Genomic DNA, 18844 nt, shown 5'->3' with positions numbered 1-18844 from the left:
GATTCTATATGCAGGGAGGCAGAGGGAGACTCATGGGGCTGGGACCCTGAATACAGCCTGTTCCTTTCAGCTTCTGGCAGCCTGAAGCACCTCTCTCTCCCTCCAGATGTTCACTGTGTTTATAGCTGCTGAAGCAAGAGACTGAACTCTCTCATTAATACATTTCTCTCTCCCTTTCCCTCTCTCTCTCTCTCTCACATTGAAGCCAGAAGTCTCAGCTCAGAGGTTGCAGCTGGAAAGGAGCTGGGGGTGAGGGGTGGGAGCGAGAAGGGAGGTGTATGCAAGCCTCCCATCCCATTCAACTCCCCCTCGCCGCTTTCCTCCCCCCGAATCCTCCCAAAATACACATGCCCCGAAAAAAGAAAAACACTAGCAGATTTTTTATGTCAGAAAGTAAACACTTAGGCCACGGGGGTCTGGAGGTTATGGGAAAAGAGGAAACCATTGGGCTAATCAGGCCGGGACACACTTCCCCTGCTGAAATAAACCAGAAATCATTGCATTACAGGGCGCCGCCGCGGTTAACCCTGGTGCTGCCAACGCAGCTGAGCCCCTGGCCTGCCCAAGGTTCCCCCCCATCCCTGGGATACAGCCAGGGAGAAGAGCTGCTGTGGAAGGGGAGCCAGCGCTCCGCAGCGGTCCTTGGGCATGTCGGTCCATTGGGAATGAGGCGTTGGGAATATTTCAGTAGGAAATGAAATCTTCCCCCTTTTTTTTCCCTTTCCTATGGTTTATGAGCAATCCTATAGAATTTCATTGTTATTCTTGCCTGAGAACTCTGACGGCTGCAAAGCTCTACAGGGAGGAAATCTTTCTCGGCTTGTATCAGGAGGCAGTTTCTGCAGAGCTTGGGCTGGTTTTGGAGGGCTCTCTTTGTTCTCCTTGCTCCATTTTCATTAGGTGTACAAATGACAAGATTACTTCTTATTTGGCAACAGATCTTCCGGGAAGGAATTTTTCCTGCTCTCTTTTACTCCCGTGTTTATAGAGCACCCAGCACATGGGATCTGGCTGTGAGATGGGAGACCCCTGATACTCCTGCAGGACAACGAATAACCATAGTCCAGGTGTAAGTGAGCTAATGGGCCCTTTGTGACAGCTTTACAAAGAGATCTCCATTTACCTTCCCTAAGCCTGGCCTTGGACTTCCCCTGGCTCCTTTCACAGACAGAGTTGTGTACTGCAAAGAGATGCTCACTACCAGGTCTCACACATATTGGGACCCACAGCTCTCTGTGTTTCAGAAAGGCTGGGTCTCAAAGCACAGATGTTTATTGCTGTAAATGAATATTAGAGGTTGCCCATGGCTGCAAGCCTGGGTCTGTTTGATCAGAGCTGCTCGCTGCGATTGCTGACTCCCTTTACATCCTGCCAGGCTGAGATTCGGAGAAGCCCAGATGGGTTTTGCACCCAGCATCCTGTTGCTTTGGAAACCCCAAATCTCAGCGTGATGTCCATGCTGACACGTCTGTGCTGCAGCTCATGGTGTGGCTCCAGAGTCCAGTGCTGTCCCATAAGCCCTCCCTATGCTAACAGCTACTGAGAGAGGACACAGCTGAAAGCAAAAGCCAGAAGGGAATGCTTTGTAGCCAAGGGAAAGTGAAGGCTTTACCTCATCTGTTATAGTGCAAGGGCTGGCGGTGAAAGGTGCCGTCACCGGTTCCTTGAGCCATCAGCGCAGCTCTTGCAACATTCCCACCAGGAGGCAAATCCCCAGATAGCCCCCGATAGGGGAGCTGCAGACCTGCTGTGTCCCACCCTGTTATCTCAAGAATGCATTTGAACAGTAGCTGTTTCTGCAGGCTCTGGAGGCTGAGGCTTCAGATGGAAATCAGGCTCCAGGGAGACAGTCCCACAGGGCACATTTTGGAATTTCTGGAGTTGGTGTTCAGCTCAGATAAACCCTGGAGAGCTCAGATACTTTATCTGAGCCTTATCTGAGCTATTTGCATCACTTCAGTCTGAGAAACAGCGCTGTCAGACGTTTGGAGTGGGGGACAACTCCTATTAGGTTGGTCTGTCTTTTGTGTTTGCAGTTGTTGTTTCTAATACACAAACACCTCCGAGAGTCTTGGATCATCCTGTGCCCCATGCAGCCTATATGCAGGCTGGATAAATGGAGAGCAGGATGGAGAAATGACACACTTAGAGCAATGCAAGGGTAAGGACAGGATTAGGATGAGTATTTCTTGAAAGCCCTGTAAGGGATTGCATCTCTCTGCTCTCCTTCTAAAATTGAATAGAAATAAGCTGGAGCTGCCCTTGCTGTTAACTGTGCATGGAAATGATTCCTTCTTTTCAAAGCAGATCCAGGTCTGAGCTTTCCCAAATCCTTTCTGCTCCTTCTTTACTACACCCTGTTCTGTGCATGTGAAGTTTCTCACCTTGTCTGGAGCTCCTGGGAGGAAATATGTGGTCCATGCCCTCTTGCTGCTCTCTTAGCATCTGTCCATTTCGTTCCTGCCTTGCAGCCATCAACTGTTTGACTGAAAGGACTCTGCAGTGCCTGGTCTGTACAACCCAACACCCTGTTCCTATATGGTGGGGTGTTTCATTCACCTGAGCTCTCAGTTCTGGTGGCTCTTCCCCATCATCCATAGTCTTTTCTTATGGAGGAAGGATTCTCAGGGAGAAGAACAGCAGATTTAGGAGATCTGGCTGAGATCTTATAGCTGGAATTTGGAAGACCTTGGCTGCATCCCTTAAGAGCAAGTCCATTGGAGTGAGATGCTTAAATCATTCAGAAGGCTGCCTGTGAGCCACCGCATAGCAGTTTCTCACATTGGAGATGCAGATGATTAATTCATTGCACATTTTACTGTGATGCTTAATTCATTGAGGTCAGGCAAGTGGCTGGGAATCCCTGGAGAACAGAGCTGTACGAGGGCTTGATGTTGCACAACAAATGGAACAGAGGCCTTAAGCGAATCCGCACCACAAGTGTGGCCATCCCCTTGAAGCTGCCTCCAGTCTGCTCAACACGTGCTGGAGTTTACACAGCCCACCGGATGGACCTTCCCCTCTGGGACTGTGTATCCATAGGCTCTGGAATGGTTGCAGCGGGTCAGTTGTTGGCTCTTTCACAATGGATGGAACACGGTTTCTCTCTCTGCAGCTGGTTCCCGGGATGGGAGGCTGCCTCTCTGGCAGCAAGCTGAGCTAATGAGGTTGTGTGTGTACGGCAGGAACATGGTTTCTCTGCAGAAGAGCCATGGGAGACTTGCAGAGAATGGCTTGCCAGCCTCCGAGTGACTTGAGTGAGGTTGGGATGTATGGGGGGAGTTTGCATGTGGGCTTATTTTCAGCATTAAGCTTATGAAAGGAGATTCTCAGCCAGCATTAGCAGTGTAGGTCCATCCTTTAGTACCTGCCTTCATAGACCTCTCAGCCCCTGCTAGAGGCAGGGATCCTCTTTTATAGTGTTTTCTTCCCTGTGATGTGAGTGGCGATTAGGATTCAAGACCAGGATCTAGCCTTTAAACCTGTGGTGAGCCTGCAGGAAAACATAGCATCAGCCCACCCAGTGGGAACACTGCCATCGATTTTGGCAAGGAGAAGAGCATGGGTGCACACACCGAAAAGCCATATAATAAAGTTCATGACAGGACTTCCCTTCCTGGAAAGGGAAACGAGGTTGCTGACATGGCATGCGCTGCATGAGCAGGGTGACAAAAACACTTGCAGATACTTGTGATCCCCATAGCACAGATGGGATGGAAGAAAAGAAACTGCTGCACCAAAGCAGACATTTAGTTTCTAAGAGCTGGCCCAAACTGCTTCTCTCTAACCCATCAGCAACTGTCTTCCAGGAGTCAGAAATGCCTTTCTGCCCTGTTCTGCATGATTCACTCTCCACATCCTAACTTCAAGGGAGGGCAGAGGGCACTTGTTTTGTCCAGACTGATGTCAGCACTGAGGTGGAATAGGAAAAAAGGAGATTCCCCATGGGAATCATGGAAAAAATCTGATTTGGTCAGTTCCAGTCATCTCACAGATGATTCCAACCTAGTTCTGCAGGCTCAGGAGGCACAGCTCATTATGGAAGGTAGTGATGGGAATAAAACTGGCATCTCAGTCCTGTCTTGCACCAGCTCATTGCTACCTTGGGGTATCTTGTGAAACATCTTCAGAGATGATCAGACCTTCTCTTCCCCTGCTTTGCATCTTGCTTAACCCCAGGAGACCAGATGCTTCCTTTGTCTGGCAGCTTTGGTTGTGTTTCTATCCAGGCAAACAGCTACTACGTGGAAGCAGTAGCACGTTCCCTTTGCTTTGCAGTAATCAGACTGACAGGATAACGAGGCAACCCAGTAGCCTGCTTTGCCTTCCACTTGTGCTGAGTTCCAGGCTGGGTGTCAGCTCGGTCCCCTATCTAGATGAAATACGTCCTTTTTTCACTTTTCTTCTTGTTGCTGCCAAAAGTGACAGATTGCTCTGCGGAAATCATCAATATTTTGTCAAAATGAAATCCAAACATTTCCAGCCAAAACTCAGCATTTTCTGGGGTTGGCTGTGTTGATGCAAAAACAAATCTCCGTGGGAAATGGCAACATGGAAAGAAAACAGAGAAATAGGTTATTCTACTCAGCAGAATCCTTCTTTTGACTCTGATTCAGATGAACATCTTGAGGAGCTGCAAGGCAGAGGGTGGGTGAACCCAAGAGCTTAATGTGGACCACTCAGATGTTTATTTAGACCATACTGGTGTAAAGCGCCGTGCTCTGTTGACAGCAGAAGGAGCCTGGTCTGTGTAGTTTATACCACAAAGCACGAGTAAGTAACAATACTCCCTGCTTTCCAATATCATGATGTGATGCTTCGCCCGAGCTATAGCTTCAAGCTAAAGGAACTGGTTTAAACTTTCATCCATCTGCTCTTGCCTCATTGTATGTTGCTCTGTCCTTCTCCCCCTCTACATTTGCACCTAGTAAGGCTCTCGCTTTGCCTCTGTGTTGAGTGTAGCAGATACTTCCATAACCATCCATCTTCTCCAGTCCCACCCTGGGGGCCTTGCAGCACTGTACTCAGCAGCTACAGTGGCACCGGACCGTGGTGGCAGGGCTTTCCACTCCACATCCACCTGAAACGAGATGGTTTTATCTGGGCTCTCCCACGCCTGCCAAGCGCATCCCAGTGTTCCCCTCCTGCTCCTCACTTCATTAGCGCCGGAGATGTTTATAAATGGAAGAGATAATATTTTTCGTTTCCAGTTTGGGTTTCCAGGGCAGCCACTTTCTAAAGCACTTAGGAAGTTTAGAGAAGACAAGGTTATATAAACGATTTCCCCCCCCTGGGCTCTTATTAATCAAGTGGCTTGCAGAGCCGTTCCCATAGCTTTGGGATCAAGGGCACTAGCTGGGTGAGGGGAGGAGGGAGGTGGTTAATACAAGACATCTTTTTCTTGGCTCCTACCCCTTTTCTTGGTAGGTTTGTGATGAATGAAGTACTCAGACCTGGGGTTTGAAAGCAGATGGAGAGCTGAGCCGCACGCTCCCAGGTTACATTCACACTGTGTTTTGGGCTGAACTCTTGTATTAGCCCCTTCTAGCCCTTCATGTGAATCATGTAGCATCTTTAAATGATGATTTACCTAGCCCTGTTGATATGTCCCTGTTGAATTTGATTACTTGATGTAACAGGTTTGCATTTCCATTGTTTCAACAGTGATGGGCAATGAGCTGATCCTTGAGTTTCTACAATGAAACCCTATGGACGTGCACACACACACACACACACACTACGTGCTGTATTTCTGGCAAGCCTGATGCATTTCTAAAGCTTCCCAGGCTCCAGCAGCAGCTGCTACCCAGGGTAGCTGTGGGCTTGGAAAACAGGGAAATTGGGAAAACTGCTCCCATTAGAATGAAACCAAGCTCTGCCTCCTCCTCTGTGACCTTCCTCCTACTGTCTTCCCAGTGGGAAATGCTGAGGAATGGGGTCTTTCTCTTTTCCTTGGGTGGATGGAGCTCTGTCTGTAGTGCCAGGTCCAGCTTTCCAAGGCTGGAGCCAAAGATCCACAGGAAATCAGCCCATTAGTCTGTTGACCCACCTTCCCACTATCCCAGTCATGCTCTTTCAGTGTGAAAATAATGATTTTAATAGCCAGAGGTGGAAAATAATGATTTAAAAGGGGGTAAAGGGGATTTTTGCAACTCTTGCTAAGTGTAGACTTGGCAGAAGGAAACTCTATTTCTTCCGGGTCTTGGGAGCTTGTGAGAAAAGGTGTTGGACATCTGGAGTGATTTAGCAGTTGTGCGAGGCTATGCACTTGTGGTGTTACAAACAGGGCTCACCCTGAAGATCCAGGGTGGGCTGATAGAGGGAAAAGCTGCTCTCATAGCGTTTAGCTTGAGGTTGCAGGTTGGGCATTGCAGGAGAGCCACATCCTCCTCCTCCAGGGACAGATGATGGTTGTGGTGGCCTCTGAAGCATCGCTCAGGGCATTGCAGGAGGCCCCTGTGATGTTCAGTGTCCATCTTGACTTGCTGGAATGAATTTGCACATTGGAAGGACACTCCGGGTATCAGAGGTAGATTTGGTTCCATCTCACTCATGATGCTAAAACACATATCAGGCTTCCCAGCAAAAAAGGCAGATTAATGTCAGCTCATCCGCACCTGAGACCTACAGAAACCTCCTCAAGAAGGTAAAATAACTGGATGAAAATAGGGTTTGTTAATGGATTACTTTCAATTGCCTTTTTATTTGCCCCATTTTGCAATTCCTTCCCACTTTAAAGTGCAAAACTGGTTCTAGCTCAGGTGGAATAATGCACCATTTTCCTTGCTTATTTTCTTTTCCCACTGAGAAGTGGGGGGGGAGCCCAAACTGGTTTGCATCAACCCAGAATGTATTTAGACAAAATCTCTACGTCTGCTTTTTTCTTCCAACCCCCAGCAAAGCACAGGCAAAAATAATAACTAAATCAGCTGGGTCTGCAGCTTTTGCTGCAGGCAGTGGGGAAGCTGACAGAGGAGCAAACAGGTTTGTGTACTGAGCCCCTTTGTAGCTCAGGATCTCCCTTCCACAGCTTTCTGAACATAACCAAAACCCCTGCACTAAGTGGTGATGATGATGATGGCTGTAGATGGGTGACCAGCGGAGTCGAAGGCCCCTGCTGACCAGCTGTCTCTTCCCCTTCCACACCAGTAAGGCCTTGAGACCTCATCAGGAGCCCCTCATGGGGAGAGAGGCGTGTTATTTAATTAGCTTTACAATGGACTGACTGGGAGGCACGTGGTGGCTCTAATGGAAGGAGATAGATGTCCTTTTAGCTGGGCTAATTGTAAGGAAATAGCAGAGCCTTTGTTCAGCCCCAGCATGTGGCCTGTGATCTCTCAGAGCCCAGGGGCTGCCCGCTTATAATTTTAGGCAGATCTATTCAAGCCTGCTCTGTAGCGTGGGGCTGAACAAGACGGGTATTGTTGCAGAGCCAGGATCGCCGTCCAAGAAAACCACCCCAAGAAACCCAAACACGTGTAGAGAGGAATAGTTCTCTGTCGTTTATTCACTATCGGGCTGGGTTGCCAAGCGCAGACAATTGCAAGTGAGGAGGTTTCCAGTGCCGGGCTCTTTGAACTGCATACGAAGGCAAATCCTTGCAGGGATGTGGTGGGCTCAAGGGCTGTCCCCACCAGCAGGGCATATATGGGGAGAGTAGCTTTAGGGCTTTAATTGTTAATGTGGGTCTCATCCTGTGCTGTGGGCAACGGGGTGCGTGGGGTAATTGTGTCCATCACTGAGTTACCTCCATAAACTGGCTGTGCACATCTGAGATCTTATGGTCATGTTGGGACAGTGGTTGGGCTGGAAGGATCTGGGCTGGTGGATCAGTGTCTTTGCTTCCCAGTGATGACAAGGGATGGGAATTCCAGCTCTCTTGCCTGAACTTTCCACTTAAATCTCTCTCTGTGAAACCCCATTATGGTCCCCAGCCCCTGAGCTTTTCCTTTGGGGCTGCTGAACTGATACCTCAGCCCTTTGTGAAGTGAGAAAGTGTTGTTTCATTAAAAAGATGGGGTGCAGGCACAAAGGTCTGTGGAAATACTGACCAGGAGTCACACTTCCATCACTTGAACCCCTCTGTCCTCTGCACAGCATTAAACTGAGGGTCACTCACTGCTGTCAAGTGTTTTATTTCCCTGTGCTGACCACTTCCACTGGCTGTGTGCAAGTGTGTCTTAATGGTGGCTGCTATTTCTTAGGTTGTGGGTTTGTATTCTAGAGGTTGGTGCTGGACAAACCTTCCCTGGGAGGTGTTTGTGTGGCTCCTGGCACCATCATGAAAAGGAAATGGGGCTGTTACTTGGTATTGAAGCAGTGGATCTTTTTATTGATGGTGGTGGGTTTTTTGAAGGATTGAAAGAGCATATAAGAGTTACTGAAGACTAACTGTGGTTAGTCTAGTATGGAGAAAGCTGCTTGAGTATCAATGATCCTACTGCCTTTCCTTCATAATCCCTCACCTGTGTCCCAGGGAAGGGGATCCCAAAGACCATTCAGAAACCATCAGTAACCTATCACTAGAGACTGGTGAATGCCAAAGGTGAAGTTGCAAGTACAGAGGAACTGTTTAAGTCTGAGTTGGCTGTTTCTGCTATAAAGGAGGCTGCCCAAGAGCCCTGCCCAAAAATGAGAGGTCCTTCCAGTAAGGTTTGATGGGTATAATCTGCCTGTGCTCAGGAGTAACTGAGAACATCAGGAGTTAAACAGCAGAAATCCTCAGGTTACATTTAGCAAGAGCTCAGTGCTGTTACTTGAGGAGGAGATGGAACACGTACCAAGAGCAAACAGCGCTGCAGAACAGCTTACCAGGATTTTCCAGCCAGCAAGTTCTTCCAGCAGGGTAACAAGTGAGTGACAGCACCCCCCGCCAACGAAACCCAAGGCAGAATTACATCGCTGGAGCCCAGATTAGCTAATCAGGTTATGAAGCAGCATGGGACCTCTGGGAAACCAATCGCAGGAGCCACTTGAAGATGCTCAAGCAGCTCTGTGAGACTGTTGATTGAGGTACCTACAGTGTGTGGACCGGGGATGTGTGTGAGCTGGGAGTTCTCCCTCCTTGCTGGCCACAAAGATGCTTTTGTGAGCCATCTCTGCTGGGAAGTTAATGAGAGCAGGAGTCAGGGAGGCTCGGAGGCGGCTTCCTCTGCTCGCGCCTGGAGGGCAATCAGAGGATGGTATTGTGACAGAAATGATGTCTTGGGGCTGAGCAGGGCCCTGAAGTCTGGATCTCCACAGGGTGAACAGAAACTTGCTTTTAATGCAGGCAGCAGAGGATGACTCCAGCCCCACAGCAGCAAAGGACCCCAGAGGCCACAGGCATGTGGGTCATGGAGGAGCCAGTGCTTCCGTGATGGTCACAAAGGCTAGATGTGAGAGCAGCCTGCCTTCCCTATGGACAGCACACAGTACGTGCTGACTAACCAGCTCTGCTTCCATGCCCTGTGCTTAGCCATAAAAGGGAGGCTGTAGTCACCAGGACTATGAATCCAGCCCCCTCTCACCAGCGTAAAACAACTCACCCAAACACTTCCCACCTATTACGGTGCTTGAAAGGATTTCTCGTATCATTTTAAATTCCAGGAAAGGTATTTCCCTTGGGAATGGTCATGGCAGCTGCTTGCTCTTTCCTCTCATTGCAGAGGGCCACCTCCACACCCAGAGCCACCTCCCTGCTCTTTCCTTTCTTAGAGCGGTGGCTGCTGCTGTTGCCAACAATGTCCCCCTTACGATAAATGCTTTCATGTCTCCATTTCTCCCTGGAATTGCACGACACTTCCCCCCCCCAACCCCCTTTTTGTGCTCCTGGTTTCAGCCTCATGCCCTCTGGATATTGTTTACTTGACAAAACATCAAACTGCAGCCCTGGCCGCTTGCAGTCATTAAAAATCCCATGGCAGTTTTGGGGCAGGCTCCAATTTGGCTAATTACGTTGTGCCATAAATATCCCCCTGCAGGTTTAATTGGATATGGTGTTCTTCATTTCCTGTCCACAACAGCTGGGCGGTGTTGCTCCGTGTTGTTACGGAGCCGTTGTATTTCACCCCAGAGGTAGCCACGTTTTGGGAGCAGCCGTACTCGGGAAAGCTCCTTCTCCACACTCCCGATAGCACCTAATCCTGAGCCTGCTGCAAGGACAATGGGAACATCCGACGGAGAGGAGAAGCTGTCCCAGCTCTAACATCTGGAGGAGAGCCAACAGCTGCCTGCTGGTAAAAGGGCCATGACAGGAGTGGATTCGGCTGTTCCAAAGGGAAAGAGCCGGCCCCAGCTTGGAGAGAGGTCATGGAAGAGCGTTCCTGCCCTGACTGCGTGTTTGGAACTCACGGCAAAGGCTGCGGTCTCGTCATACCTTTCCTCGATGCTAAATGAGTGATTATTATTATTCTTTGAAACCAAGGTTAGTCAGCGTCCCTGGAACAATGTGGCATTACTGCCCGTCCTTTCTTTGTTCCAAAGGTTTAAAAACAGCCAGGCTGCATTGTGGAGGGAGGGCAGATGGTTATCTCCCATCAACGGCAAAATCTTTCGGCTGTATTAATGGCAGCAGGGCTGTTCTCCGCAACCCAGCATCCTCCCTTGACAGGAGAGAGCCTGAGTAGATATTAACATTGAATAACGACAGAATGGAAAAGGAGGGTGAGACTTGGATGTGCAAGAGGAAAGATATTTCAAAAGCCTGTAAGCAGCAAATAGGAACCAGTTGCTGAGGCGAAGTCATGTTTGGCAGGTCTTGGACTCCAAATGGTCACATCCCAGCTGAAGAAACTAATCAATGGATTCCTTCCATGCCTTCTGCGAACACTGAGCCATTGAGCGGCTCAGCTGGAGTTCAGAGCCAGGGCTTTCATGTTGCAGGCTCTGAAGTGAACACAAATTAAGGACTGAGTTGAGTTGGAAGGAGAGATTCAGCTGCCCTGGGAGGAAATCTCTGTCCGCAGCCTCTCTGTTCTTTGCCTCCACTTTGGGGTTTTTACCCTGGTGCTACTCTTGGCAGCAGTTCCAGTTTCCCCACATGTAGGGGCTGCCATAAGCAAACTGCAACAGGAGTTTGGGGGAGTGTGGAAGGGGGGTGAGGCTGGGGAGTGGAGAAGCTCAAAGCCTTGCCGCAGCCATGCTGCACCAAGCTGTGGCTTAGTGTCATCGGCTTTGCAAGATCAGGGCTGAGACGGGTTGCCAAGAGCGTGTGTATCTGCCCTAATAAAAAACACACAAGATGGGAGGAAGATCTTTATTAGAGCCTTTGTTCTGGTCCAGAAGAGAAGGAACGCCTTCACAGGTGCACTGGAGTTCACCCAGCCCTTAAGACCATAAAGCGCTCAGGCAAATACATTGGCCCACAGGAGCAAGGCTAAAGCACAGACACAGAGAAGTGACTGCCTCCTCTGGTGCCCATCACGAGCTCCATCTCTGCTTACAGAAGCCTTGAATAGGGGATGGACAGCACGTCCCCATCAGCACCCACTCAGACAAGCCACGGGGACCTCACTGTGCACCTCCTGTTTCAGTCTGGGGCTTGTGGTTTGCTGCAGGAGGCTGCTTGCTCTGAGAGGGTGGATTATTGAGAGGGGGGAGCACTGGGGTCACTTCAATACGGTTGGGACCGCAGGTGCTTGCTGATGGCAGCTGTGTAAACCGGCCCTGCACGCACGCTCCCATACTCGCCCGGGATGTTTGCAACACTCGGAGAGAAGTGTAGGAAGGGGAAGACTGTCAGGCTGTGATAACTGCATCAGGTTTCCCTTCCCAAGCCTGCTCTGGAAGGGATCATACAGAAAGGCAGATGTTTCTCCTGAATCCCCTTTTGCTTTTCGACTGGAAGCGTTCTGCATAATCTCCTCTCAATAGCTGCTTCCTTCAATCACTGCTGTCCATCCTGTGTGGGAAAAGAAACCCAAAATGAAGGTCAGGTGCAAACACATGATCCTGTTTGGGGAGAGGCAATAGGGACCAAATTTCATCCTTTACATCCATCCTCTTTTCACTTCCAGATTTCCAGGTTCATTCCTGTGGTAGGTTTCAAACCAAGGACCCACCACCCAAGATTTCACACCTCGTGTTCTGCCTGAGTACAGCTCAGATTCTCCAATGCACATAGGAATCACTGGAGAGAGGATTTACATTGGTGACAGAGCAAACTGCTGCTCCTATTGCCCTGCTGCAGGAATAGGTTTCCCATAATCAAGCTGGCAAGCCAAAATTGCTTGTACAATTGGAAATGTAAGTGCTTGGCAATGGGTGAAGTACCTGATGGGCTGGAGCTAAGTGCCTGCCCTGCTTTGCTAGCTCTGAGTAAAATCTGCCTGCTTGTGTGAGCCAGAATCAGGCTCTTGATTCCTGGCCCTGGCACCTCGCAGCTTCTTTTAGTTACACAAGTTTTCCTTCTATAAACATGCCTCAGGCAACTGTGAAAGCTAGAAATAATCCTGAGCTGCAACGTTTGCATCTGTAGCTCATCTCTTGGTGTGTTTTAAGGTTTCACTGCAGGCAGGACCCTGGTTCATCCCATGGCTTAGCAGGCAGCCTTGAGCCCCAGCGCTGGCTCATATGGCTGCACCATCCTAGCCAGGATGTTCATTTAAGCCCATTTCTGCCAGTGTGGCGGTGGCTGTTGAGACTTTCGGAGTTAGAGAACCACAAAAGCTGGTTGCTAATCACTTTTTTTAACACTCGTACCGGTAAATTGACGTCTGTGAGTCATAATCTCCCTCCTGCTCTGCCGTTTGTGGTCTGAAGTTTGTGCTCCCTAAATACAATAAAACATATTTCATGTGAAAAACGATATTCTTCTGCTAACTTCATGTCACACTGGTGTGACGCCCATCTTGCATCTTCAAGGTGCTTTTTTCCAGCCACTTCCCAAGCCATTTTGGCCTCCCACCTGTACAGAGCACAGCCATGAGCAGCCACCTTCCATGCAAGCACACTTTGCCCTGGCCACGCTCACACATTCAGATTCAGATGTGCTAGTGGGTGGCAGAGCATCCGAGTGGGCAGCCGCAATGGTTGTACAAGAGGGAGAGGTGATGTGAGGATGGAAGGGGCCATATAAGTGGTGAGTGTTCATGTACAGACAAGCAGGGTGAAAGCAACTGGTTTCAAGAGCCTTGGCTCAGGGCTGCCTGTTGCGTTTTCCCGTGCTAAAACTCCAACTCTCCGTTCCCTTCGTGTTTCGGGTACGGATGCGAGCGGAGCAGCAGCAGCTCCCAATTCACGCTGGCTGCGCTGACCCCATCACCCCGTGCCCCCCATCACTTCTACCCCCTCGGGGCAGCTCCAGCTCCGCTCCCCGAGGCGCTGGGTTCGGGAGCCGCCCCCGGGGCGGGCACAAGCGGGTCCCACCCGCCGCTGTCACCGCTCGGGGCCGGCCCAACGCCCTCCCCTCGGCGGCTCGGGCCGGGCCGGGGCGGTGGCGGCGGGGCGAGGCGGAGCGGAGCGGCAACGAGGGAGCGCGGAAGGGGCGGCGGGGGAGCGAGCGGCCGAGAGGAGCGAGGAAGGGAAGAGGAGGAGGAGGAGGAAAAGGAAGAGGAAGAAGGAGAAGAGAAGGAGGAAGGAGAAGAGGAGGAGGAAGGAGAAGAGGAGGAAGGAGAAGAGGAGGAGGAGGAGGAAGGCAGGCGCCCGGCGCCCCGCTCCGCGGGGCTCAGCACCAGCCGCCCCCCCGATCCCGGCGCGCCGCCGCCGCCGCCGCAGCCATGAAGGCGGCGGTGGACCTGACCATCATCAAGACGGAGAAGGTGGACAGCGAGCTCTTCCCGTCTCCCGGTGAGCTCCCTCCCGGCTCTGGGTCCCCCTCGTCGGGGAGCCCTTTGCACCCTTTCGGCCCCAGGGCGGCGGTGGGGGGGGGGGGGTTGGGGGAATGTCGACAAGGGACGGTTGGGGTTTGGGTTTATGGGGGGTGTTTTGGGGAAGGGGAAATGAAACCCACCCCCTATGCCACGGCGAAGCGGAGCGGCGCCCCCCGCGCTCTGTCCCGCAGCATCGCTGGGGGAAAGGCGAAGGCGAACTTAATTCCCGAGCAGTTTGAAGACTTTCCACCCCCCTCAAGCCACCGCTTTGCTTCAACACCAACCCGCAGCCCCTCCAGCCGCCTTTCCTCATGCTTCTGGCATCCTTGCGGGGATGTAGGCGAGCACCTCCGGCTGGGAGCAGAGGAGATGCTCTCTCATGGGTTGTTTTTTCACCCCGGGACACCCCATCTTTTCCCGAGTGGAAAGCAGGCAGCCCAGCACAAGCTGCTTATCTGGGGTGGACATTCCCCCCCCATCCCTCTCTGGAGATATCTTGAGTGGTATTTAGGAAACAAAACTCCAGCGGTACCTCGGATAGATTTAAACCAGGAAAAACAGCTGCTTTGATTTGCTTTTTCCTCTCTGATGTTGGAGAAATGGGTGGAGGAAGAGTGCAGGAGCTATCAGGGACGGTAGCACCATGTTACTCAAAGTGTGTGGGTTTCTTTTCTGTTGTAGCGGTGAGTTTAGCTGGCTGTGGTTAATGCTCGTAGTTGAGTCTACCATAATAAGGGCTGTTATTCACATACTGATGTCTGATTGCTGACCCCGGGCGCTCGACTGATGTCTGCCTTGCTCAGTCGAGGCAGAGGATGGAGCTCGGAGGGTCTGCGGGGTAAACCCCTCCTTTTTCAAGGGTGCAAGGGAGGGGGAAGTGAGCCCTGTTGTAATTCCCGTTGCGGTGGAGGTTTGCTGGGTTTGAGCAGCGCCGGCGCGGCCAAGGAAATCGAATTAGAGCTGCGCTTCCTTGGCCAGTTAGCAAGTTTCGAGGAAACCCAGGAAGGGGCTCAGCTCAGATCCTTGCCAGGCAATGCGATTTCAGGCTTGCATGTGCGGACTGAAATGACAGCTCCAGCCGAGCGCTGGAGAGCACAGGGGTTGCGGCTTGTGTAGCATCAGCTCGTCTGCAGAGCACCGGTAATGAGCCAGACGTCTGGGCGATCTGCTACATAGCGTCCAGTGCAGGGACATGGCTTTGCATGATCCATGTTCCTCGTTGTAGCTCTTTTGGGACTGTGTGCCCCCAACAGCAAAGCTGACCTTGGCTTTAAGGTGTGGGCTTGGAAGGACTCAGCTTCACAGTGCAACAGGGACAGCAAGGATGATTTTCCAACGCAGGTTCAAGGTGGAGTTGAGCTGTTTGTGCCTATTTCCTGCAGCTTTGGTTAAAAGAACATGCACCGCAGACTTACTCAGGTGGTGACAGCAGCCTGCTTGCTGCAAGGGGAAGAAAATGGGATAGGGAGAAACACCTGGGGGTTGTTTTTCAGTTCAAACCAACGTATCTGTTTGAATTTAGGCACTCCTGGCATGGGTGAGAGCATGTCAGGGGCGTTTCTGGTATTTAGGTGTTTAAGCATTGGGTCAATGTAACTGCCTTGTGCCTGAAGTGAGGACATGCTGTTTCACCCTGTCTTAAGTTCGTTTTCTTCTCTATGCAAAAGCTGTTTTGCAGCTTGTGACAGCATTTTAGAGGTGACCCAGAGCTTAAACTTCAGCAGAAAGAGAGCTGAAAAAATAAAACCCCAAAAGGTAAAAAAGAGCTGATTCCCTATTGGCTTCAGCTGCAGTGGCTTCTGTTTTGGTGGCTACACTAATGCTGTGAGCCAAAAAGGTCAGTGTTGTCAATTAGCTGGCTTAACCTCATTTCCCCTCTCAACTTTTTAGGGGATGCTGAAGGTTTCTTGCTTGGTTGGATTGATGCTGAGAGGAGTGTGGATGGTGCTGCATGTTACTGGCACCCAACGATGCGTGGGAGATGTAGTTTTTCTCTGCTCCTGTGTGGTTTGGGCTTCATAGAATCAGCCAGGCTGGAAAAGACCTTTTAAGATCAAGTCCAACTCTTACCCCAGCACTGCCAAGGCTGCCACTAACCCATGGCACTGGGGTCCTCATCTGTATGGTTTGACCACATCAAGGAATGGTGACTCCAGGGCAGCCCGGGCAGCCTGTTCTAATGCCTGAGCACCTTTTTGGTGAAGGAATTGTTCCTCATCTCCAGTCTAAACCTCCCCTGGTGCAGCTTGAGGCTGTTTCTTCTTGTCCCATCCCTTGTTCCTTGGGAGCATCCTCCTGTCAGGCAGTTGTAGGGAGTGATAAGGTCCCCTCTGAGCCTTCTCTTCTCCAGGCTAAATCCCCAGGTTCATCAGCTTTAAGTCCTCATAAGACTGAGGACTTAACTGCTCCCTGATGGCTTGTTCAGCCTTTGGTCTCTGTGTGAATGTGCCATCAAATGTGACCATTGCCCTCGTCAAAATGGGCATTGGCCTTCCTGAGACAGAGTCCAGCCCCCTGTTCCTTTCCATACCAGCAAACAACAAAGCAGATTTGCTTCACGGGATCTATAGGGTTAACCTTACACAGGGAGAGTCCTTACAGCCATAGGTTTTCAATTGTGCAAGTTGTTTAATGTGCCAGGTGCTTGATGCTGTGTAAAACTGCAGAGGTGCATTGGTACTGTGTCCCTCTCACATCCCTGAAATGAAACCCAGCTCCAGCCCATTCCTGCATGTATGAGTTGATGGGATTTGTAGTGTGTCCAAAGGATTTAAAAATAACCCAAAAGGGATGTGAAGTTGTACAAAGCTTCCAATGCCAAATTCCTCCCTGCTGTTGCCAGCAAGAATGTGTGAGTGAGATGAGTAGGTCAGGAGCCAAAAAGCCACGGTGGTGGGCTGCTCCTTTAACACGCAAGTTGTATGTGCAAGGGTTTTCATTATAAGATCTGCTAGAGGAGATGGCAACATCACATTTGATTGCAGATACAGGACTGGTCTATTGGAAGGTGTCCCTGCTCATGGCAAGGGGGGGTTGGAACTGCGTGAGCTTTAATGTCCCTTCCAGCCCAAACCAGTCTGGGATTCTGTGACTGATCTACCAGTGGGATGGTGTGATTTAGTTTACTGGCTCTTTTCAGACAGCAAAGCTCCAAACTATGTGCAAATCATAGTGGGAACTTCACCTTGCAACTAGTAAATGCTGCCCTCTGCAAATTAATGTGTTTCCTCCAGTTCTGCAAAGCTCCATTTGCTTTCTGTGGCCAGTTAAGAGCAGCTCCACACCCCTTGCTGGGAATTGGCAGCCCATAACTGGAACTCCCAAGTACTCAGAGATAACTAATGAAGCTGCTAACTTGCTGCCCCTGAGGCATCCCACAGGGTACAAGGGAAGGGCTGTAATGCAGGTGGGTGATGCTGGGGGTCCCTGGTGAGGCAGAGATGCTCCTGCATCCACTTCCCTTCTCACTTCCTTCTCTGGAGGTGTGTTACGTGCATGGTGGTGGATTTGTTGTGGCCTGGCATGAAAAGAGGAATCAGTCTGGGCAGAGGCAGTGTGGAATCCTGACTGAGGGGAGATGGGACAACCTCATGGGCTTAAGGACAGCTGGGAGCTGGAGGCGTTATTCCCATTGGCCTGCATGGGGGTGGCATCCCAGGGGTGTATTTGCATCTGGCAAGAGCTTTTCCCTCTCTTCGGGGTCTGGGACAACATCAGGTCAGGGCTGAAGGAACATTCCTCCTGCTGTGGTTGCCGCAGGGAGCAGTCAGTCTGTAGGCAGTGTGGATGCGGATGTAGGACCTGCCTGAACCCCTGAATTCCCCAAAAGGGAAAGTTTGATCCTGTGTTATCCTGGCTGGTCCCTATGGCTGTATCAGCTGCTGTGTGACTCAGTTTCCCTACTGCTGTTACGAGAGCTGTCTTGGTGGTGGCTTGCAGTGGTTACACCAGAGGGTTTGTGTGGAAGCCCAGCAAAAGGGGAAGGGAAACAAGCTCTGAAAGGTGAAGTGACCTCAGGGATGCAGAGAATTGCATCTGGCATCTTTCTGACAGCTTTTGCATTAACAGCAAAGGTGAGAGCTCGGCTTTGGCTGTGGATTGCTCTGTGTGGGCATGAATCATCAGTCAACAAGGGCAAGACTCTTAATACATTGCGGGCTTTGGGCTCCTCCGGCATATTCGGTGCTGATTGCCTGTGGAGGAGGTGAGAATTTGAACTGAAAAAGAGCAATTATCTGTCTTATGTGCTTGCAAAATGCCAATTACTGTGGTATCCAGCTAGGATGGGGAGTGAGGGTTTCCCCGGAGGGAGGGGACTGTCTGCCACCAGCTCCAGCCTTTTTAGTGTCACCTTCTGTGTACTTAAGGGATGGAAGGTGAGAAGAGGACAACTACGTGGGCTTTTCTGTCAGGGATACAGGTCTAAAGCATATCCTTGACTAAACCGTTTTTAACATGGGTACAGGGGGTGAGGTTTCCAGGAGTGAGGAGCAGAACCCCATTCCTTCCAGGTTTCCGTGATAAACTCCCCAAAGCATGTAACAAGTGTGTAATTACAGTGTTGTTACACGAAGTGGCTGCTAATTTGCCATGTAATTACAGTGTGCCATGCTTTGATAGGCCTTATAAAATGAAGGGATAACACAGCCTCATGCTGGAATGCCGCACTGGAGCTCTCCAAAGCAAGCTGACAAGCACGTCCTGTGCCATCCCTGCTGTCCCAAATCCATAGCAGATTGCTGGAAGGCAGCAAGGAGCCAGGAGCATGTGTGCTCTTTCCCATGGGATTGGGGCATGCTGAGTTCGACCAGGGGAGCCAGCTTTTGGGTATGGCTGCATCATCCTGAATGGATCCATCCTGAATGGATCTCTCCTGTGTGGGTGGGTTTAGGGTGCCAAGGTTGGCCTGTGATTAGATGCTGGATTACAGTTTGCTGTATGGATGGTGGGTTCTTCACTAGTTGCTGTTTTGGTGATAGCAGATACATCTCAGAGGTAGGTATGGGTAAAACCATGTCTGAACACAATTTAGGGATGTAAACTTGTAGATCTGT

The 18844-nt window shown here is 50.6% G+C and overlaps 1 protein-coding gene across 3 annotated transcripts in view; it reads left to right on the top strand.

Annotated features, from left to right (window-relative positions):
• The window catches only part of ETS1 (ETS proto-oncogene 1, transcription factor), a 67489-nt gene that overhangs the window by 13125 nt on the left and 35520 nt on the right, over positions 1-18844 (top strand). The window contains exon 1 of one of the 3 annotated variants that reach the window (XM_034069540.1): positions 13645-13767. The exons of the other annotated variants lie outside the window; for them this stretch is intronic. Within the exon in view, the coding sequence (XP_033925431.1) occupies positions 13698-13767 (70 nt within the window). The 5' untranslated portion in view covers positions 13645-13697. Of the gene's footprint in view, positions 1-13644; positions 13768-18844 lie in introns of those variants that run through there. 3 annotated transcript variants of the gene reach the window in all.

The sequence above is a fragment of the Melopsittacus undulatus genome, chromosome 15 (genome assembly GCF_012275295.1).
Source record: "Melopsittacus undulatus isolate bMelUnd1 chromosome 15, bMelUnd1.mat.Z, whole genome shotgun sequence".
NCBI lineage: Eukaryota > Metazoa > Chordata > Aves > Psittaciformes > Psittaculidae > Melopsittacus > Melopsittacus undulatus.
This window is presented reverse-complemented; position numbering and strand designations above follow the sequence as displayed.